General features: G+C 42.9%; 1 protein-coding gene across 1 annotated transcript in view; it reads right to left on the bottom strand.

The window, feature by feature from the left end:
- Positions 1-18,850, bottom strand: part of RSPO3 (R-spondin 3) — a 93,034-nt gene extending 74,184 nt beyond the window's left edge. Inside the window, exon 1 of the mRNA XM_032784857.2 lies at positions 17,871-18,850. Coding sequence (XP_032640748.1) covers positions 17,871-17,967 — 97 coding nt within the window. The 5' untranslated portion in view covers positions 17,968-18,850. The remainder of the gene's footprint in view (positions 1-17,870) is intronic.
- Between the last annotated feature and the right edge of the window lie 5,064 nt (positions 18,851-23,914).

Here is a 23,914-nt window from a genome sequence, read left to right as displayed (position 1 = left end):
TTAAGCAACTTGCTGCAGGTCCTTCACCGGTAGGTTTTTTTGCCCCATTAGCCCCATTTACTAAGCGCCCAGCATAGACAAAACTGAAGTAACCATTGTATTCCTCTTCGCCCCCACTGCCTGACACCCTCTTGACATCCTTCTTCTGTCAGAGAGGAGGGCAGGGGACTTCTTTTGAAAGCCCACCTTTGAGTTTTGACCTGCTAAGAACATTTCCTTAAGAAAGAGAGGGGTCCCATGAAAAGAGAGAGCAGCCTGCCTCTTTGACACCTACATACTATGATGATAGGAGCACTAGAAATACCTTACATGGATGATTCCTGCATACCTGACCTCGAAAAGCAGATAGCCTAGGTCAGCAGCAGGCCTTCCAGCCTTGGGGACCTGAGACACTGTACATAGCACTTGCACCTTCTGCAAGCTTTACTACACACGTCTTCTCTGACTGGAGCACTACCAAGAAAATTATGACCCAATAGTGAATGGCAGTGTCACACAGTGCAAGGAACTGAGAAAGGGGGGGTTCCCAATGAAAACTAAAACCACCTAGTGAGGAGTGCAATACCGTAAACCTGGGGCTCAATCCTACCGTCCTTCTTTATGCAGTGTTTTACTTAGTCTTTACTTAGGCAAACTCTCATTGTTTTCAAACTGAGGTAAGAAACTGAGTAAAGACCACAGAATCAGGATCAAAACCTTTCACTGTTTGGGCTAACTAAATTCTGCAATGATAGAAATATAATATGCATGATGTTCATCCTCTTCACAGAGCCCTGTGTATATTTTCACCTGTGAAATTCCCCAGTGTAATGGGCCTATGGATTGTTACAAATGCCAAATCACTCACTGTAAATAAGTCTCTCCCCTCACCTCCGAATTGGCTCCAGTGTGGTGAAGACCCTGTAAATATTACTACTCCAGTGCCTCACTTGCATCCTGAGGCCACTTATGCCATTTACCACTTCACTGTCTATGATATCAGAGCACACCTTAAACACTTCAAACACTGTTCAAACAGGAAAGCATGGAATATGATACACGTGGTGAGTTCCACCAGATTAGTGCTCCTAAGGCACAGACCTTGCTGATAAAGTAATTGTTTTATGGTTTAATGTGTGACATTAAGATATGGTATTTTTGTTCAAGCAAAGACTTTTTTTGCCCTTTATTTTTCACAGATGCTGACCATATAAAGAAAAAATTCAACCCGGGACTGTGAGATCTTTGTACAGGAGTATATTTTCAGCTTGATATATATCATTTTAGAATGTACTGGTTGGTGTACTTCCTTAGCATGATCTGCCAGTTACTATCTAGGAAGATCTCCAAACATTGTGTGCACACATTACAGAATGCTGTCTCTGCACTGATTATTTATAATGATAACAGAGTGAAGCTCAAATTACACTTCGTTCTGGCTCCTGCCTTCTATCTTGTCTTTTTCTGTGTGGAGTGTTGAGGTACACCACATATAAGTTTGTACAATGCCTGCAGCTACAAACATTAATAAGAGCTATCACTTAGGAACAGTTACTTACACTTTGTTTAATCTCTAATGGAAAGGATTCATCTAAATATTTACAGCAGAACAGTTGTCAGAATGAGTGCTGGAAATTGCTGGCATTTTCCCAGATGGAAAAAAAAGGAAGGGGAAAAATACAGCTTTGTTGCTACACTCTTATGTTGATCTTAATATTTCAGGGTCTGCCTTCTGTAACATGATGGGATTGCATAACAAAAAGGTACTTCTAGAATAAGAGTCATTCACGTACAGTGGTTGAGAACCACTTTTGTGTCTTACCCTTGTAAAAACTTCGCTCTCACTGCTAGTCTTAAGGGAAGTGATTGTTTGTTTTGTAGACCCTGGAGTAAATAAACTGTATGTAAGGAAGGCAGCTGCTGCAAGAGATGGGAGAACTCCAGACAATTGTGGATGTTTACTTAGGGCCCAGGCCTGCAAGGTGCTTAGTGCCCTGAATTTACCATGGTGCTTGCTACTTTGCAGGATTGGGCCCTTGGGTCTTTGGCCTCCATCCTGCACACAGTTATGCACATGCTTCACTTTATTCCCAGAAACAGTCTCAGAGAGTCAATGGGACTACTCGCCTGAGTAAAGATACACACAAAGGCCACTGAAGTCAAAACAAAGACTTCAGTGGATTTTGGATCAGTCCCTTGCAAAAGTATTTGCGGGGTCAGGGCCTTGCTTGGGTAAAATTTTCATTAATTTCAAACTGGGAGTTTTGCTTGAATAAGAATCTGGGGATTTGTCCTGTTAATTCAAAGCAGAGGAGAGCCCTGCTCAAATATCCATTATTCGTAGGATTTGCCCTTGTTATAGGAAGTGTATGCAAATATGTGTGTGTGTGTATGCATGCATGTGCATGTGTGAGAGAGAGAAATCTCACTGCCTGAAACTGTGCTGCCAAGATAAATGTTGGAGCATTTTATAAATTAACTCTGTTCTGCATGTTTATTTTTCTTTTGGAGGTTCTAAAAGGAGACTGTTCAACTCATCTTATTAGTAGCAGCACATTTTTAGAGGAAAAAAAGTTAGTGCTCTGTACTGGAAAGTATTTGCTATTTTCAGCTGAAAGTATTCTTCCTTTCTGACCTGGCATATTAGATAAGATTTATATTTCTGACCTGACATTAGGTAGTTGAGATTTATTCTTCTATATTAACTTTACTGTGCTTGCAGGCAATTCATTTACATCATGGGGAATATATTTATTGAAGAGGCAAAGAAAGTGCACAAGAGGTAGTAAAATATGTACAAGAGATTCCCATGAACTGGTGAAAATGGTGGTTCACCTGGCAGCTGACTCCCTTCTTCCCCCCGGCCCTTCTTTTTCTTTGTTATTTCAACTTTAGAATTTGAAATTTTGAAGTCTGTTTCAATGGTTAATAACTTAAAAGCATCCAGACAACTCCAATATATCCATATGTATGCTGGGATGGCATGAATGCTCTCAGGATTCTGCAGCAATGACACAGCCATAAGCAATATTGGACCTGGTTCTGCTCTTGCTCTGGCCAGTGTAAATCAGGAGTAACTCCACTGAAGCTATAAAGACTGGTGTAAAGGAGAGCAGAATCAGAATTGCAGTTTTTTATATCCAAAGGTGTGGGCCCAGACAATTTGTTAATGTCTAACTTACTTTAAAAGGAAAACCACAGACACTCATGGAAACCTGGATGCACATGGACAGAAAGTTGGAAAGCTAAAGGCCTTCCCCAGCTCCCACTGTAGCCAGCAACAAAATGCCAATAGGAACAAAAATACTCCCTATAGTTGTTGGAAGCCAAAGGACCAGATGACTCAGTGAACAGGTAATAGGAGCTGATGACTTTTACCAATAAATCACCAATTGAAATCCAGCCCTGGTCTGTCTTCTGATATTTGTTTGGATGTGTCCACACTATAAAAACTGCTCTGAGAACTGGCAGTCTTGCTGGCTACCTCAGCAAGAGGACAAAGACTGAATGGGCTGGAGTCTCAACTACCCTCTCATCAGTACAGGCTACCTAGAAGAAAGTGGAGAAACACTGGCCAGAATATACTGAATACAGTACTTCCTGCTGAGAACTAGTGAGCCACTATTTCAGTGGCTTCAGACTAACACATTTCTCCAGTAAATTCACATGCGCTGACTGTTATATTTTACTGCTCCATAGCAGGCCAAGAAGTGGAGGTAGCTTTTTCCTTTAATGGATGCTATTCAGTTGCAGTCATGATAGAGAATACAGATGTGCACAAAGTGTGGAAAAAAGATGGCTATCTACATTGAGGTCAGCAGTTCTGGGCACTGAGGTGTTCTGTGGCACTTGCTGGGGAAGGTGCAGGAATTTGGAATGGTTATGGAGCGGGCAGGCCTAAAGACAATTTTCAGAGCTCTGAGTTACAGTGCATGTGCTCCATAATTAATCAATGGATGTTCCATCCTGCTCCTGGACAACAACAGAGACAGTAGTCTCTGTCTCAGTGGTCGCTTCTGGGCTCAGTGGTATGGTGCTCCATGATGGGACAATACCTCAGAGGGAAGGGCACTAATGGATATTAGTTAATAGAAACTAATCAGCAGCAAACTCAGAATCACTTGTTCTGGGAGGAGGGCGGTAATGGGTATTTAAGAAAGAATAGTGGTTTGATAGGGAATTTTTTAAATAATTTAAAATGTTTAAAGGAACAAAAACTCTCAAGCTGAGCATATTATTATTTAGCCTAAGTATCAGCGTGATGCTATTATTGCCGCTCCCACCCTCCCACCTGCCCCACTTCTCCTGTTTGATACATTCACTCATTGCACCTTGTCCTTTAGCCAGCCTTATCCATCAAACATGCACATGAGCAACTTTACATGCTTGGCTGCTTGGAGATCCCAGGGCAAGAGGTCAAAAGATTTTTCTTGCTCTGGGAAAATCAGCACTCTCTGAAACAGTCACCAAATTCAACACATGTAAATTCCTGGGGGCAGCGGAAAGGCAGGATGCTAATTAGGACTGGGAAGGTAGCACAGTGAGAAAGTATGAGAGATCAGAGAGCGTGCTGTAGTCATCGACACTGCTGTGTGGGGAAAGTGAGAAATTATAGCAGGAGGAAAGCAACACAAGTGTTGCTTCCCCCCATTTAATGACAATTTGCAGATGTCTTATTTACAACAATTGTTATAGGTGGATACCCTTCCTCCCTTTACTGGCACCTTTCTCAAAGGAAATACATTGCTGGTCTTCCCACCACTGACTGTGAACAAAAATCCCCCAGCAACGACCATGCTTTTTAATTTATGAGGGTGCATGTCATTGGTAATGTATGAACACTTGGGCAGGACACTGATCTCACATAGGTTTTTTTCACTGGTATAGCTCCATGGATTTCAGTGGAGCTACTTGCTTCTGGACTCAAGTGTATCTGAGAGCAGCATCAGACTCTTCGGCTTTGTGAAGTAATTCACCCTGATCCAGTCCCTTTGAAAGTCAATGGAGTGGTCCTAGGGGTTGAAAGAGACAGATAGCCCAGAGAATTAGGAATTATTGGGTATGGACTGAGAGAGTTCATTCGGTCTAAACTCTCCTCCGTGGGGGCAGTTCTGCAATTTCTATGACCGACCTCTTCTGGAGAGGACTACTCCCTGGAAAAGGCAGACCTCAATGTCTCCTGGATAAACAATATAATACTTACCGGCAAATGGTGCTAAAACAGGCAGTCATAAATTGTTCATCTTAGAAAGCACCAGTTTGGCAGGAATGGCATGCAGCAGCAACTACAGACAACTGTAGGATTAGCTCTGAAGACTCATCAAGGAAGGCTTGCAGCCTCCTTTTCAATAACTTACTGATGGTTTGTGAAATAACTCTGGAAATTCATGATCTGCTGTGGTCTTTAGTGGTGGTTCTCTCTTTGGTTAGCTGCCTCTTTTATGTAACAAATGAACCACAGAAATGAAGAAAACAAAAAGGAATCTCAGATTAATCTACTTAATTTGGGCTCTGTTGTGGCTTACATTGAGGCTGGTGTGAGTAGCCCTGCTCCAGTGGGAGCCAGGGTAAGAACTGTGCTTCAGGAAGAGATGTGTTGGCCTTTGCACCACATCTTGACAGATGGCTGGTCAACACTGCTGACATAAATGGGAACAGGACTATCTTTTCCCTGCCAAGCTGTGCCCACTTGTGCAGGCCTTCAACTTTTGTGCTCATCTGTGTGACCAATCCTTGCCTAGGGAGGAGATACAGAAAGGGAGAATCGCTGAGACCTCCTTCTACCATTTGCATCCGTGAAGGGATCAGACACAATCTGGCCCTTGAAGAGATCACACAACTATGAAATACCCAAATATGTTTTGGGTCTCTGTTGCATTATTGGCTGAGAACCCAGCTCATCCATTTTGTTATGTTACAATGTATGTTGTTCTGAGATATTCAATATTTAAGAAAAAAAATGTAAAGGGTCATTTTTCTATGATAAACTGAAATGAAGGGGTCAAATACTCTCAAATCCCATTATTTTTACTGGGAAATGAGGTCACACAGCTTTTAGCAGTGTTGGACCCTTAAGGTATGTCTATACTACGGTATTATTCCGATTTTACATAAACCGGTTTTGTAAAAGAGATTGTATAAAGTCGAGTGCACGCGGCCACACTAAGCACATTAATTCGGTGGTGTGCGTCCATGGTCCGAGGCTAGCGTCGATTTCCGGAGTGTTGCACTGTGGGTAGCTATCCCATAGTTCCCGCAGTCTCCCCCGTCCCTTGGAATTCTGGGTTGAGATCCCAGTGCCTGATGGGGCAAAAATCATTGTCGCGGGTGGTTCTGGGTAAATGTCATCAGTCATTCCTTCCTCTGGGAAAGCAACGGCAGACAATCATTTCGCACCTTTTTTCCCTGGATTGCCCTGGCAGACGCCATAGCATGGCAACCATGGAGCCCGTTCAGCTTTTTTTTACTGTCACCATATGTGTACTGGATGCCGCTGACAGAGGCGATACTGCAGTGCTACACAGCAGCATTCATTTGCCTTTGCATGACAGCAAAGATGGTTATCAGTCGTTCTGTACCGTCTGCTGCGCCATTGTGAATTGGCGATGAGATGACGGGGTTTTTTCTGTACCATCTGCTGCTGTCATGGGTGCCCCTGGCTGAGGTCGGCTGGGGGCGCAAAGACAAAAATGGGAATGACTCCCCGAGTCAATCCCTCCTTTATGGTATCTAAAAATGGAGTCAGTCCTGTCTAGAATATGGGGCAAGTATACTAGAGAGCCAGTGTATCAGAGAGCACAGCCGCTCCGTGTCAGATCCCACAGAAATGATGAGCGGCATGCCATTCTAGGATGTCCGCAACAACACCCGTGCTCCCTCCTCCCAAACCTTCTGGGCTACCGTGGCAGTTCCCCCCATTTTGTGTGATAGTAATAAGAATGCAGAACAGACACTGACTTGGTTTACGAGATAATAAATGAGGGGGAAGGCGCCATCAGACTGGCTATATAGTTCGCAGCAAGGAATTAGCATGTGGGGGAGAGGAGCCCACCAGCATCCACTGTTTGATAGTCAGGCAGTATTAAAACTTCCTCTATTACACATGAAAGGAGGGGCTGATGGAGCTCAGCCCCCCAGTTGTTAGATGAGCGATGGTTACCAGCCTTGTTCAATAGATACGCAACTACATCTATGGGAATACCAGGATCTCCTATTTTACCCAGCCGCCCCAGCCGGCCTCACCTGAGCATGCCAGGAGACTCCATGGCTCATGACGAAGATCCGCTATCAGTACCTAACTGCACTGTTACGTCTCCACCAGAGAGGAGGAGAAGATAGGATGCTACTGTTTATCTGCTGCAGGCACCATGTCTTACGCAGCGCAGCAATGTAGTTAATACATAGAGTGACATATAAAAAAAGTCAAGAAACGATTTTTCCCTTTTCTTATCTATGGGAAGGGGTAGGGGTGGTAAATTAAACAAGATAGACCCTGAACACCCGGACAATGTGTTTGACCCTACAGGCATTGGTGACTCAGCCAGGAATGCAAATACTTTTCGAGAGACTGTGGGGACTTGTGGGATAGCTGGAGTAACTTGGTACCCCTCCTTCCCTCCATGAGCGTCATTTGACTTTGGCTTTCTGTTATGCATGTCACGGCAGCACTGAACTGGGACTCTGTATCATAGGCCTGGAGATTTTTCACTGCTTTGGCATTTCGCTTCGCTGTAACAGAGCTCTGATAGAAAGATTTGTCTCCCCATACAGCAATCAGCACCAGTATCTTCTTGTACAGTCATGGCTTGATGCTCTTTTAGATTTGGGCTGCTCACCACCCGTTGCTGATCAGAGCTCTCACGCTGGACAAAACAGGAAATGAAATTCAAAAGTTCGCGGGGCTTTTTCCTTCCTCATTGGCACTGTATCTGAATTCAATTGCTGTCCAGAGTGGTCACAGTGGAGCACTGTGGGAACCGCCGGAGGCCAATATCATCGATTTGCGGCCACACTTAACCTAATCCAATATGGTAATACCGATTTTAGCGCTACTCCTCTCGTTGGGGAGGAGTACAGAAACCGATTTAAAGAGCCCTTTATATCAATAAAAAGGGCCTCATTGTGTGGACGGGTACAGCGTTAAATCGGTTTAATGCTGCTAAAATTGGTTTAAACATGTAGTGTAGACCAGGCCTTAGTGTTTTCTCTAGAAGAATAATGTAATTGAAAGTGTAATTGTAGTGACTCCTACAGACAGAGCAATATTATATAGTGCGTTGAATGTATGATTACAGTTGGGTGAATGATTCAGAATGGACAATTTATCCTGTGACATTTTCTGTTGAGGAATAGTTAGCAATTTGCTTAATTTATTCTTTAGCCAAAATTGTTTGTCACTTTCTTTAGCAAATCATTTGTGGCCTGTAAATCCTTCATGAATGGTTTGCTGCAAATATTTAAAAAGTGCATCATATTGGTTAATTACTTACACCATGTGGCATTGTTTTAGTTCCCTATATGGATGACTTAAGTAACATATCTAACCAGGGCTCCAGGTCTCACACACACTCGGCCGTAACACAGCATGAATTACAAATTTTACAACATAGAATTCTATATTCACTTCTGATTGTATTGGAGCATCTGAGCTTAAAATTCACTTTTCACAAGTATTAACACTAGCAAAGCTAGCTTGCTAGAACATTAATGGAACACAAACACAAAGCCGGCATGACTAAAGACAAAGCCAATTCATTTCAAATTGCAAGCGAATGTTTGCAGAAACAGTCTTTGTTTCCCTTCCCATCCTTTGTCAGTCTTGTTTATTTAGATCTTAAGTTTTTCAGGATGGGGACAGTCTCTTAATATGTGTATGTACAGCACTTAGCACAAAAAGGGATGATCTCAGTTGTGGCCTCTAGGTGCTACTCTAATATTAATATTTATTGCAATAGTCACGCTGATCTAATAATGCTGCTGTTTAGCAAATGCATATACAAATATTTCCCTCCAACTCTCATGTGAAATGAATATCCTGTGATCTCATTTAGTTCTATATTGAGTATGTAGATTAATATTCTATTCAGCAATGTAAGATGAAAAAAAAATAAGTAAACCTCCTGTCTTCCCTAGCCTAGAAAAAGTTAAGGAACTACATGCCAGTACTGATCTTTGTAACCGCAGTGAACAAGCAATGCAATAACGCAGTGAAGTGTGTGTGGGAGGCACACTGTGCAGACACTGGCTGATTTTCCTCCCTCTGTTTGGCTGAACTGGTATGAATCAAAAATGTTGTTATTAAAGTAAGCTATCATCAATCTGGTTGGGATTACTGGGTGTGCCGATAACAGACATAAACTTTATAAACGTATTAATGTGTCATGTTTTACCAGCTTTGTTTTGTGTTGATATCTGATGTGAGCGTCAAGAGATGTACTACAAGTATTGCTATACCAGCTGGTTACTCCTGCATCTCTGGTTTGCATTTTCATCCATTTACAGCTATACACTTAAAACAGGGCCTGATCTTGCAGGGTTGGCTTAGATGACACTGTTGTAAAAATGTTTCAGTCCTACCAGTATTGCAGCTTCCCATCATTGCTACCACCAGTAGAGCTGCACCACTGGTGAATTATGATAATGAAGCTTGCAAGGCCTTGTGTTGGTAACAGAGGGGCAAATTAAAGAAAGACTTTTAGGGTCTGCACTGCAACTGTGGCTGGCCCATGCCAGCCGACTTGGACTCTGCGGGCCTATTTAATTGAGGTGTAGATGTTCCAGCTCAGGCTGCAGCCCAAGCTCTGGGATACTCCCACCTCGCAGGATCCTAGGGGCCAGACTCTAGTACAAGCCCAAACAACTAACACTGGAATTAAACAGCCCCTTAGCTTGAGCCATGCAAGCTAGAGTCAGCTGGCATGTCAGCCGCAGGTTTTTAATTGCAGTGTAGACATGCCCTATGTCTTGACAAAGGATTTGCGCTATTTTCAAAGTTCCTACCTTGTGTTTGTCACATCCTCATCCAGCATTTTCCTGTCCTCAGCAGCTGCCTCGGTGGAAGATTACTACAGCTTTCCTTAGTCACTAGTCCCCACACCCTAGAGAGAGCTCTTCTCTAGGTGTTTCTAACTTGGCATATGCTGAGAAGCCACGGAAATCATGAGTCTGTATTCATGAGATTTCTAGCCCAATTTATAGACCGAAGGGATTCACTCATCACTAGTCTAGACCAAACCTATAAGCTATTTTATTTTACATAAAAGCCCAAGAATCTTCTATGCACGCATAGAATATGTCAAGAGTCATGGCCCCTGTCTAAGAGATCTTTCAAGTCTAAATATAAATCATGACATGGGGTGACGGTGACAAACAACAGGGTGAGGCTGGGTGGTGGGAGGGTGAAGTTTATAGCTATATGTTAACATTATTTAGTTTAGACACATCTTTCAGGGTTTTATTATCATTTTTTAAATATAAATATATACTTTTTTTCTGTTGTCACCAATCATTATTTTGTTCAGTGAGTCTGTAACATACCAAGGTAACATAATGCTACTGTGGAGACCAGGATGGGTTCATTCAACCAAAGTCAAAAGCAAAATCCTGATTAACTTCATTGGTGCTGCAGTCTCAGTCTCCTTAGTAGTGATATTGTGCTGCACAACTGGAGGGGCTTAAATGATGAGGCTCCTTAGTTCGACGTGTGTTATTTTTAATCACAAAAATTAGTAATGAAATGCACCAGCTAAAAATATATATATTAACCAGTTTGTCATAGAATACAATTAAGTTTGTCTATCTTTTTATTTATTTTTGAGCAACAGCACAATATATGACTCTGCTTACTATTTGCTACAAAAATGTTGTTGTTAAGGGAATCTTAAATAAATCTTGTTGGAATTTTCTACTTTGACAAAGTGTCTAATAATTAATTAATTATTTTGAATGCCCAGTATGAAAAGTTTTCCCATTGCCAAAAGTCCAACTTTTTAAATTATCTACAAAGCATTTCTTGGAAAACTGGACTGTTTTTGCATGGTGGAATTTCTTCAGAATAATTTTTTTCTGAGGCATTCCTTGTGGTAACAGCAGGCAGACAGACTTTAATATAACTGTGTATGGTTTCAGCTGCCTCCTGTTATCTGATAAGAGCATTTTGTTATGAATAATATGGGTACAAAGATGGCAAAATGATGCTGTTTCATTCTTACTCCAAAATTGCAAATGAGATAAATTTTTCTTTTATCAGCTATCTGATATCTTTAACCAGCCTATTATGTTTTTATAATTTATTTCAAGGCCAAGATAAGGCAATTTACTCAAACATTGGACAGGGAAAAAAGTTCTTATGAGATCCCTGGATATTAGCAATGAGATTTCCCAGTGGCCATTGGTCCTAACATGAAAGAAACAAAAATTTGAACACCCCAATAATCTCAGTGAATGGTTGGGTGATAGTTATGGTGAAATGAAAAGAGTGTTTGTATTATTCACAGATAAAAGGATCCAAACAGGCTAAGCAATGGATAATGAATAGCCAGATCTTGAAGTTCTTACTTTTATTTTATTAGGCAAAACTTCTATTGCCTTCAGTGAGAATGTTGCTAGAGTAAGAAGTCAGTCAGTAAAAACTGACTGAGGACTTCAGGATTTGTCACACTAATATCAATTCTTAAAGGGACAAATTCATCACTGAGCTAAATCAATTGACATCAGTGGAAATTTCAGTGGATGAGTTGGTACAATGGGCTAAAGTGGTAAAATCGTTATTCTTTTTTATGTGTGAGAAAGTTCACCTTACCAGATGTACTACAAGCATAGATACAAAAAGGACATAGCCTTATGTCCTCCTACATGGGTAACTCCCACATAAGGGCTGGGAAACTCTGCAAGTACCCAAATACAGGATTTCTCCTAACCCCAAAATCCTTTCTTGAGATCTTGAAGACTAAGGTCTCAGACCTGCTCCACTGAAGTCAATTCGAGTTTTTCCATTGCCTTCAATGGAAGCAGGTTCAAACTCTAAAACCATTGTAAACAGAGTATTTAATACATTTCAGATGCAAGATAGAGGCTTTTTAAAAATCTTGGTACACAGTCTTATTTCAGGGGCATCAAGAAATTGTAAGTATATAAATATTTTTTCAGTTCAATTGTAATTTTAACTATAGAAAATGATTGCCTCAGTAGCTTAAATTTCAAACTACACACTATTATGTTGACACTATGATTGCTTCATACTGATCCTCTGTTCTTGGGATAGATGTTGGTATTTAAAAAGCAGCAGTATTATAATGCATATAATTTCACAACATGTAACTATATTAAAAACTTATTTATGTATGTATATATAAAAACAGGAAACTAATCAAGCCAAAGAAATCATGTTTAGAATGTTGGGGAAGAAATACTTCCATTGACTTCAGCAACATATTCTATTGTTTTAAATGCAGCTGTTGCTGAAGATGGCGGTGATTCATGAAAATATGATGAAACATTGCTATGGGTCTTTCCCAGAGGGTTGGCTTTTGCTTCTAATGAACACAAAGGGAATTCTGTTGTCTGCCTCAAGAGGAACAGGATCTGAGCCCCCAAAATGTGGAATGTACTTTCACCAAAAAAATAAAAGATGGACTTGTCATCAGCAAATCATTTACTCTACCAATATAATGATACAATCCTCAGGGAGAAAACATCATCAGGTGAGCACACAAAGTATACTTTGAAAGAAAATGCACAATGGATAATTTAATCCCACCCAAATGACTGTTTAAAAATGATGGTGTAACAACCTTTATTTTCTTTAATAAGCATAAAGCGTCTACGATGACAGCACCTATGGCACAATGAACCTGTGGCGTATTACAGCTGTGAAGGCCATGTCAAATTTCCATGTCAACTGCAATACGTCCTGGCTTTTTTTAAAAAAAAAAAATATGTATTTCAATATTTGGTGGGTGGAAATATCTATTCAAATAAATTAATCTTCCAGTGTGCAACTGCACATTTTTTTATCATACTGTGCTTTGTAGAAGCTATGCCTTTTCTTGTTAAAAACATAAAATGTACATTTTACTTCCACATGAATGGTGTCCTCTAGTGAGGGAGTTAACAATGCAGATACGCAACAAAATGCTGGAGTGTTTTAAATGGCAATTCCTTTATGTGTCACTATTTTGTTATTGGTGTAGAAATGCACCCATGCTCTGCTCCTGCCAATCCTTAATGCATGTGCTTTGCACTATTAATTTCAGTGGGACTACTCATGTACTTAGAGTTAAGCGTTTGCATACATGTTTGCAGGACGGAGGCCTCAATTAACAATGGTTACCATGGTCCACTGAAGGGAGATCTATAATTCTACATGACCAATAGCTGTTGTGAACATACCATCACACCAGTGAAGAAAGAAAGGAAGCAGGAGGGATGTCCCACTAATCCACACCTGCATGTCAGTTGTGCATCATTATCTGCCTCTTATACACAAACAAATATCCCTGGTCCCATATGTAGGGTCTGTGGAACAATCATTGAATTTATAACTCACTTTGCCTAATCCTATTCTTTTTTGTGCAAATTCTGTATCTACTGCCATGTTTATGAAGTTATTTTATTATCTATGTCAGTCTACACTCTAATCTAATGTCTCTTGCAGAGCCTGAATAAACAACTTAATTTGTTAACCGTTAGTGTTCTTATCAGAATAAAACAACTGATCCCTTTGCTAACTGTGTCTTCGGGTTAGAACTGTTATCCATTGTGTGCTATATGTCTGAATTAGGACCCGGCCCCTTGTCCACACCCTGTTGTTGACTTCAATGGGAGTTTTGTCTTTATAGGGCCTGCAGGACGGGGCATTTAACTTGATCATGAAATAGACTGAACACTCTCAATTTCCATTAACTTCAGTGGGAGTTTTACTTGTGCAAGGAATGCAGGATCAAGCTTTTGTGTTGGTAAAAACACTTTACAGAGCTTTGTATTTACTAAATAAAATAAGTTAGAGTTTCAGGGCCAGATCTTGCTGTTTATAAAGCAGCATAGCTCAGTTGCCACTGGTGGCGCTACACCAATTTATACCAACTGAGGAGCTGGCCGAATATATTTTGAATTATCTGTATTTTAAAAAGTGCAAATCTAAAATCTAATTAATAAAGTGGTCTGGATGTTTAATAAAAGGAGAAAATACTGATTGTTTGATTGATAGTTTGTAAGTATTCTGTCCTTTGTTAAAAAAAATAATAATAAAGTGAATTTTGAAAGTGCTTTCCTAATAACAGGTTTAAAGATCAGGCTTCCCTGAAGTGTAAAGCAGATGACAAGTCTAGAGCAAATCTTTTGTGGACCAAACAGATTGGTTTTTCAGTTGTTTTCCTTATCCACACTTAATCATTTTAGGGTTCGAAGATTCACTGGTGTCAAACCATAGGTCTTAAGGCTAGTAACTATTGTGATCATCCTGTCTGACCTCCTGCATAATACATAAATTATAAACTCACCCAGGAGCTCCTCCTTTATACCCAATAATTGGTCGTGGAACTAGACCAGATTTTTCAGAGAGATGCTCAGTCTTGATTTAGAGACTTCAAGGGAACGAGAATCCCTTAGGTAAACTCTTTCAAGGGTAATTATCTTCACTATCAAAAATATATGCCTTTTCTCTGACATTAATTTTTCTAGCTTCAACTTCCAACAATCTGATCTTTTTATGCTATGTAAAAGAGCTCTCTAGCATGTCTCTAGTTTAACTACGGTATTTTAGACCTATGAAAAATTGCAGAAATGAATCCATTCTTTAAAAAAAATAATTTGTGTTTTACTGTCAGTTAAACATCTGAACCAACATTTTCAAACCTGGCTACCTAGTTAGGCTGCTGAATCTATCATAGACTTCTGATAAAAATGGCCCAATTTTCAACAGTGTTGAGCACCCACAAATCCCTTTGGCGCTACAGGTGCTTGATAAAGAAGCCCACTCCAACTTAGATGCCTAAGCAGAGATTTAGTAGCCTAGTTTAGGCACTCAATTTTGAAAATTATGGCTTTGGGTCTTGGTGAATATCAGGCCCTTACTGAAACACAAAGACCCAGTGGGCTTGGCCACCTTTGATGTAAATCCTTTTCCCAATTTGCTTTCCCTGATTAGTTTGTCCAAAGGATAAGAAATGAATCTCCACAATGTGGTGTAAACAGTTGTTCTGCCTCACCTGATTACTTTACTCCCCTTTATTCTTTCCAGAGACAAGCACGTAGGGACCCATCCCGCCTCTATTGCAATCAGCAGCAACACTTCAATGAGAGCAGAATCGGGGTCTTGAACTGGGGCTGCTCTCTTGACACTACCGCCTCCCTGTTCGGTAGCTCTTGAGCCAGCAGCCTGCGGGGCGATAGCCGAGACCTGGCCCCACACCCCATGCTCAAAACTGCACCTGCAGAGGGTCTGTCTCTGCAGAGGACACAAGGGGTCGCACCTCCCCCGGCATTGGGGCCTTGCACGAGCGTCTGAAAACGCAGGCAAGGTGCACAGAAAGGGAGAAAGTCAAAGACCCTTGGGACTGCCCAGTGGCTACTGCCCCCACCTTCAACCTTCTCCCCCCGCCATCCCAAAAGGAGAAAGAAACTATGAGCCCGGATTCTCAGTTCTGTGGGACAGCCCGCTAAGCACCCACACTCACAAAGCGGGACACGGTGTAGTGAGTGCATGCAAAGAGAACAGACTGTGGTGCCCTGTGCTCATCAGCCGACCCCACCCCTGCCAGGCAAAGTCTCCCCCCGGAGAGTTTAAGGACTCAGCTACAGTCTAAGCCTCAGGGAGGTTCCCACCTGCACACAGCCTCCCACCCACTTGACAGCTGCTGGCACAGATCGAGTGACCCACAGGAGGCTCAAATGCACAGAGCGGAGGAGACAGGGCTAAGGACCAAGTGTTGGGTGTTCATAGGCCAAATCCCCAGGGCTTCCCTGAGTTAGTGCTTGTTTCCATGGGAGCTTGCCAGGATGAGATCCCAGGGCTTGAGCCCGTCGGGGCAGTTGGAGCAAGGCGGGTGTTCGGCCTCTCCCTTTCTTGTCTGGCGGGGCGGAGGGAGGCTGCTTCGGGCCTGAAGGTGGTTGATTTGTGGAGGGCAGCCTCTCCTTTTGGGACTGTGCCCGCTAGGAGCTCCAGGAGCGGGTGGGGAGTTATCAGAACACGAGCCCTTCTCTCGCCAAGGATAATAAATCGAGCGTCCTGATATGTTTTACTTTGCCCGCCCTGCTCCCTCTCTGAGCGGCCCTGGGGACTGTGCAGACTTCAGCCCCCGGGGCTGTCACTCCGGAGCTACGTTTCAAGGGCACTTTAGGTGAATCAAAGCTCGCATTCAAGAGGCCAGTGATACAATGGAAGCTTTCAAGGACCAGTTATGCCAAGGTGGAGAGGGGAGAGCGGAGCAAGAGCTAGGAAATAACCCCGTGTACTGTTTGATGAAATACAGGCGGCTGTTGTGTTCGGACATTTCCCCCCTCGTATCAGGAGCTGTCGGGGCAAACAGAAATAAACAGCCCCTTTTCAAGCAGCGTGGCTAAAAGTGTCAAAGGAAGCCGGGTTCGCTCTAGATCAGAAGGCCTGGGCAGAAATGAACGAGAAGAACGGTTCTTACTAGGCTAATTGACTCTCTTCTGCAAGCATCGTCCTTTCCAGACTTGTCAGTCACACCCTTCTTCCCCCTCTCGTGGGAGTTTATTCTGAGGGGAATCAGACACTTGATCCAAAGCCCATAGAAGTCAGTCGAAAGGCTCCCCTTGATTCTGGATCAGATCCTAACGTGCCTACGGTGTAGACTGGGAGAAGTCTGGCCCAGAAGACTATACAAGAAAACTATAAAACTTCCCACCGCTGCCCAAGATTTGGGCAGGCTCCTCTTTGCGAGCTGCTTTCTAAGGGGGGTTCTGGTTGATTGGGTGGTTGGTTTTTTCTGCCTTGAGTCTGGATTCTGACCCCGAATTGCTCTGCTCCTCACTGGCCAAACCAAAAGAAGAGAACAGTTTAACCTGGACGGGCGAACAATGCGGAGATCAAAATCCGCCTGCTTGCGCCCAGCATTTCAAACCCATCCTCTCTCGGAGCAGTGCGCACTCACTCTAGTCAGCTGCGTTTCTTCCATGACTTTCCCTGTAGATCTACCCCACCCCACCCCAAGGCCATGTGGCTCCTGTTTGATTTGTTAGAGTCAGGATAAGAAAGCAGAAATTAACTTTCTTCATTCCAGGGCTTTTCACAATAGCGAGCTTAACACTAGAACCAGCGGTCTCCTCAGTACTCTAGGAAAAAATCGTGGTGCAAAACCCCTAGGGTCTTTCTCGCCAGGACTCGCAAGAACTCAGGTGAAAAATCTTGATGACTAAAGGCAAGCATCAGGAGCCCAGCACCAGTGACTCACCGCTGGACCGGTGATGTTAAAGATGCCTGAGAAGGCAACAGGGTTAGTCCATGTCGAGAGTGAAAAATGTCCTTTTCCTCATCCCTGAGTGATGGCAGGGGGTGGGGTAATGCGATTGCTCCAGAAAGGTAACTGCAATTTAATTCTGAGCTAATCTGATCCACTTGTAATAAGGGAGGATATTCGGGGGATTTTTTTTACCTTTAGAAAGAAAACATTCCAGCGCGTTACATCACCTCCCAGACCAGCCTTAATTAATAATAATTAATAATTAACAATAATAATGATAATGAGCTACAGAAAAGGACTACAGTCTCAGTAAATCTAACTTGAAATACCTGAGGGTTAGTTTAATTCCTGTTCCTGTCTATATCTTTTGCCAGGGCAGCAGGATCTGGGGAGACAGGAGGCTACCGAACAGGTGACTAGCAGAGGAAGGGACTAGAAGTTAGCAGGTATAAATCTCTGCGCACTTACTTCTTCCCTGTCGCCGTACCCTGGAGGCGTGCTGGGTTCCAATGTATTCCATCAAGTTCAAAGTGATACAAAACCAAGAAATTAGTCGCAATTGCATAGTAACCCCGGGATAGTTCTCCTTCTCTTCTTTTTTGGGGGGTGGGGAATAACACCGCAGTAGAGATACCTGCACTGATGTCTCCCACTGAGATCCAGGTCCTTCCTCCTCTATTGCACTTTCAAATTGTCCGAACAATTGTCTTCTGCAAATTTCAGAGGGATGTCACCGAGGAGAAGGAACCCTGAACCAGCTGCGAGGGTCCATGCTGTTGCAAAGGCAGGCAGCATGTTGCAGGGTTCTAGGGGGTGCGGCGTCGAGGGGGAAAGGGGGGGGGACTCAAACTCCGCTACAGCCAAGGGTTGCTTAGCTCACATTCAGTACCTCGGCTACAGCCTCCATGGGCAGGTGGGGTGGGGACCCGCTGTTTCTCCTGGCTGCCACTGAACCCCCCACTCCTCATGCAGGAGCTGCTGGTTGAGTCTGCTGAAGTTCTCCCGGGGAGAGTGGCACAGGATGCGGGGGTTCCGTGCAGGACAACTGTTGGGGGGCGGGAGTGAATAAGCCACGCAGATCGGATGATGGAGTCAAGGATTCCCCTATGACTCTCACAGAGGAGTCTGCACCAGTAGCATCTTCCAGGGGCAGGCGAGGGCGAGCGCAATAGGGAACTGAAGCAGCCGCAGGCTGGGGTGCGAGGATGAGGAGCGCTCCGGGACTGCCCGCCCAGAGCACAGTGGGGTTGAAGGCTCTGGACAACCTGGGTCTTTTCAGCGGCTCTGAGTTCAAAAGGCAACAGCTGCAGCTCGCATCAGCAATTCCTCCCTCTGCTGCACCGTGAGGGGAACTCGCCCTGCTTGCAGCCTCCTTCCTGGCAGCACTGCTGGGCTGGCTGACTGCAATCTCTCTGCCTCCCTCTCTCGGCCCCCCTTCCGCGGTGGGATTTTTCAAGCCCACATGGAGCGTGGAAAGCGGACTCCAATAGGCCGTGGGGCAGTCCTAAGCGGAGCCTCCAATCGCCGCCTGGCTGCTCTGCCTGAGATTAGAGAGGGAGGGAGAGATGCGCGCGGGTGTGGGTGTGCGCCCAGCACCCTCTCGGTGGAAATGCCATTGTGTCTTGCCTCCTTCCCCAGAGCGACCAGCCCTCACCACAGACTGCCTCAGAAGATGCCCCAAAACGAAGATAACTGGGGCGAGGGAAGGGGGCAATAGAGATGCCACTTTTCCCTCTCTGGAAATACTGAGGGTCTGGCTTTGTCAGTTCCAGGAGGACACTGGCAGAGCGACAAAACAGAACACCCCATTGGCAGGATTTCAGTAGCAGAGAAATGTCCTGCAAGATTTAAGTGTTATTTTCTGCCTCTCCCCATCCAACTGAGTTTACATTGGATTAGACTTTTTCCCCCCCAGAGGGCCCTTTAAAGAAGGGACTTGATTCACACACTCGGTTTTCTCCGCCTCGAAAACAGAGGTCTTGTAGGATTAGGAAAGGTAACTGGTTGGTTGGTTGGTTGGGTTTCTTTTAGGAATAGTTTTTTGAGCTCTCGCCCCTTTACGAGCCTTTCTTATTAACGATGTTGAGGTTTAATCCAATAAACAATCATCATTAGGAGGCGCAGAGGAGTCTCTTTCCACAAACCTTCAAAGTTAAAAACCTCATGTGCCCATTTAACCGATTGGTATAACCTGGCACTCAGCGTCTGAACCCCAGTGGGAACGCGCTGGGACTGACTGCTAGCTTTGGGGGGGAGGGGGGGCGGGGAACAGAACATATAGAATATGTATGGTTTGATGCAAGCTTTCTCAACGGGAAAAGTTACTCTCTGCTTAGTTTTTGCATACCTATGACCATTTCCCACTAAACATGCATGTTTGTATCCCGTTTGCCTTTCAATCAGATATGCTGGGACCTTTATTAGATGGCTAAAAGTCCAAACATAGCCAAGATTATACAGATCTTTTTAAAATCTCTTTTTATTATTTAGCAGAATAATATCTACTTTCTACTGCAGGGAATTATTTTTTCTGTGAGATCAGAGAAATGCGATTTGCAAAGACCGCCCGGAGTCCAGGCGACAGGGAAGCTGAACTAGTGTGCAATGTGCAGAGAGCCAGGTTACCGCTTCAAACCAACTCCTCTGACGGACTATTTTTACCAATTGCTGCAGTTATGTGCTAAAATGAGATGTATATTGCTAGTGTCAGGCTGTCGCGCGTGGCAGGAGTTTGTGCCAGAGGGAAAGTCTGGCATGAGATTTTACCTTAATGTCACTCATCATGATGAGCTATCAATGGCAAAGTTCATGCGGACATCAATTCTATCACAAATCCAACATGCACGGCCTGGGTGCTCAACTATGCAGCTGTACAGGGTGCCTGCAGGAGTCAGAGCCGGTGGGGCTGCAGGCATGGAGGCGAATCATTTTTAAAAGGCTGCTATTGCTAGGGTCCTGTGAAATGAAGAGCCAGAAGAATACACAGCAAAGAGAGTTGAATGTAATAGTTCTTTGCAACTTAAACCAACTGATGCAGTTCCTAGGGGAGTGTGTGTGTGTGTGTGTGTGTGTGTACATTTGAGTTTATTAAAGAAAAAAAATGACCGAGGACCTCTATTGCTTCAGGAAAGTGAAGGATTTCTTAGCTTGCTGTGTTATTGATGTATCATTAAAACTAGCAGCAGTGGATTCCAACATCAGCTGTGCATTGTAGGTTTTTTTGTTTTTGTTTTTTTTTAATCAAAATAAATCTTGCAATCAAAAGAGGAAGAGCGTCCTGGTTTCCAAATTGCAAATATTACTGCACATTTATTTAAGAATTTTCTATTGATATAAAACAAATTTAAAAATTAGACTTAAAAACAGCTAACTGCTCCATTTTATGTAATATTGGCATGATTAGATTTTCAAATTATCTTGGAATAAAAAGGAGCCAATATCCAGAATTTCAGATTACATCCAAAATAAGAATTTAAAATCATGATATTCTTTTAAAAATCCATTGCTAATTGATATTTTGCATTTTAAAAATATTTTGGTCAAAAACTACCCACTTGAACATGGATTGCTGACTTTGGACCCTCTATCATTCCTCGCCACACTGGAAATAGACAGTTTGCCTAAAAGTGAACAAAAGGATCATCAACTTGTCTTTTCTTTTAGAAGAAGAGAGCACAAGAAATGAAGGAGTTAGAGTAATTTTGATGCTTAGTCCCAAGGGAAATAAAACCTACTGTATGAACCATCATCTTCTTTCCTTTTCAGGTCTGCTCACTGCACTAAGACTGTGCAACTCACACTCACATTGGTGAGCATTTACTCACAGAAGTACCACATCTACTTTAGTGAGTAATGCACACCAAAGAGAGGAAGGGCTGCAGGAGGCCTTGGGCAGGTTCCCAGTCACAATCCAGCACATCTACTATTACTATTTGTTAAGCACTGACAATATGCTTGGTGACACAAGACCCAAAATAAAGTCCTTGTCCCAGAGTTTTTATAAACTAAACAAGATAGACACAGAGCAGCCCGGACGTGCTGCTGGGAAGGACACAGAAGGGAATAACTAGGATTGTGTGTGTATGTGTGTGTGTGTGCTTCCTAAAATAACCCATTTGTTCTTGAGTCGTTCAATTTAGGAGTTTAATCTACTGTAACATTGCAAGCATTCTCAATAGCTGTTAATATCACAAATAGGGAATTATGATCTCATAGATTAAATAAACTGGAAGAAATGAGTGATGAGAAATGATTTACTTGAAATAAGTTCGAGCTACAATGGTTTGTTTGCTGCACTTTTTTAAATTAACTGGTTCCTTAAACTCCAGTCCTGCAGTCTTTGAGAAGCAACTTATACTTTAGACATTTTAACAGATGTAATGACAGGGTATTAGTAAAAATGTACAATAGGGAACAATCCTACATTGGCAGGAGACAGACTAGATGACCTAATTGTTTTTTCCCATCTCTAATGTCTGCAATTCTGTCATTGTAATAAAAGCCCATTGAAGCCAATGGCAGTTTTGCCTGTGTAAAATCTGGAGCCCTGGGCCCTAAATTAGCAAATTAGCTCAGAGTGTCCCTCACTTTGGGCCTGATCCAAAACCCATTAAAGTTAATGCAAGTCTTTCCATCAGTGTCAGTGGTTTGCGGGTCAGGCCATCTAGATGCTATTGGAAATTAGCTGACTTTCTATTTTATGGTATATAAGAATAAAAGAGTATTTGTAGGAAATGTGGGCAGATTCTGTAGTACGAATGCTTAGTAAGCAGCCCAGTTAAGAAAGTGCAAGCAGGTGAGCTCTCATTATCAGTACCTAAATAAAACTGAGGGCTTGTCTGCATGGGAAAGTTTTACTAGTTATATCTGTATAATTATCCTGATTAAACCATTGCTAAGTCATTGTTTCCTTATATTCCCCCATCTGCCTGTATCTCATCTGCCTCCTCTTATGCTTAGATGCAAACTCTTTTGGGGCAGGGACTTTGTTTGTTTGTTTCTATGTTTATTATTTGTGTTATTGTAGCAACTGGGGGCCCCAGTCTGATCCATGACTGGGGCCCCCAGTTGCTACAATAACACAAATAAATAATAATAAATAAACTGATGTAATGATACTACGATAATCCCCTGCGTGGACACATCCCAGAACAAGAGTCAGGTTTTTTGTGAGTGTGCGGCTTTTCTTAAATCCCTTCCAACGCTATATAAGCTAGACTGAAAAAAGGCATTCTTATGTCAGAGTAAGTGGGACCATGCAGGGAGACACTCCAGTATACTTTGACTGCATTAAATTCACACCTTGCTATATACCGGTATAACTTTCCCATGTTGGCAAGCCCCCAAGGTAGTGGGAGTTTTGAAGGAGTAAGACTGCAGGATACGGTTAACACAGAGCAAAAGTTTTCATGGAGACCCCAGGCTCTGACTCTGTTTGCTTATTTATTTGCTTTTCTGTAGCACTGGTAGTATTTGAGTGCTTGTAGACAAAATGCCTTAGCATTTAGCAGAAAGTTGGCATCTCTGCTTTTTGGCTCATCTAAATGTATGGGTCACACTTGGAATTGTGTCCCTAAATGCACTCAACTGCACACAGAAGGCAAGACTGTGGCTTTTCAGCAATGTCCCATGCTAGAGCAGCTGTGCTGCAATGAGAGCCATCAACAAGAATTCTGGCTGAGTCAGCCAGAATTCCTGCTGGATTTCTTATAAGCACACACTGCAAAAGCAACTCCACTGCTCTTTAAACAAGTGTAGCATGCATTCCCACCGTCTGCCCAGCAAGCTGTGCTTACTGATGCATGGGTATTGATGCCATAATCCTACCATCATCCCATTCTTTTCTACTGCCAACAGTAGAATATAAGAGTGGCTCCTTTCTGTAGACACACTGGCTGATCCCTGCTTAAAGAGACACTGGAAGGTCTCTGCCACAATCTGGCCCTTAATTAGGATTTTGTAAAATAGTGATGATTGCTAAATGAAGATGACTATTATAATGTCATGAGGGATGATACTTTGTTAAATTTAGATAAATCATAGAATCATAGAATATTAGGGTTGGAAGAGACCTCAAGAGGTCATCTAGTCCAACCCCCTCCTCAAAGCAGGATCAGCACCAACTAAATTATCTCAGCCAGGGCTTTGTCTTTAAGCTGGGCCTTAAAAACCTCTAAGGATGGAGATTCCACCAGCTCCCATTCCAGTGCTTCGCCACTCTCCTAGTGACATAGCGTTTCCTAATATCCAACCTAGACCTCCCCCACTGCAACTTGAGACCATTGCTCCTTGTTCTGTCATCTGCCACCACTGAGAACAGCCAAGCTTCATCCTCTTTGGAACCCCCTTTCAGGTAGTTGAAGGCTGCTATCAAATCCCCCCTCACTCTTCTCTTCTGCAGACTAAATAACCCCAGTTCCCTCAGCCTCTCATCATAAGTCATGTGCCCCAGCCCCCTAATCATTTTTGTTGCTCTTAGCTGGTCTCTCTCCAATTTGTCTACATCCCTTTTG

The sequence above is a fragment of the Chelonoidis abingdonii genome, chromosome 3 (assembly GCF_003597395.2).
Source record: "Chelonoidis abingdonii isolate Lonesome George chromosome 3, CheloAbing_2.0, whole genome shotgun sequence".
Taxonomy (NCBI): Eukaryota; Metazoa; Chordata; order Testudines; family Testudinidae; genus Chelonoidis; species Chelonoidis abingdonii.
This window is presented reverse-complemented; position numbering and strand designations above follow the sequence as displayed.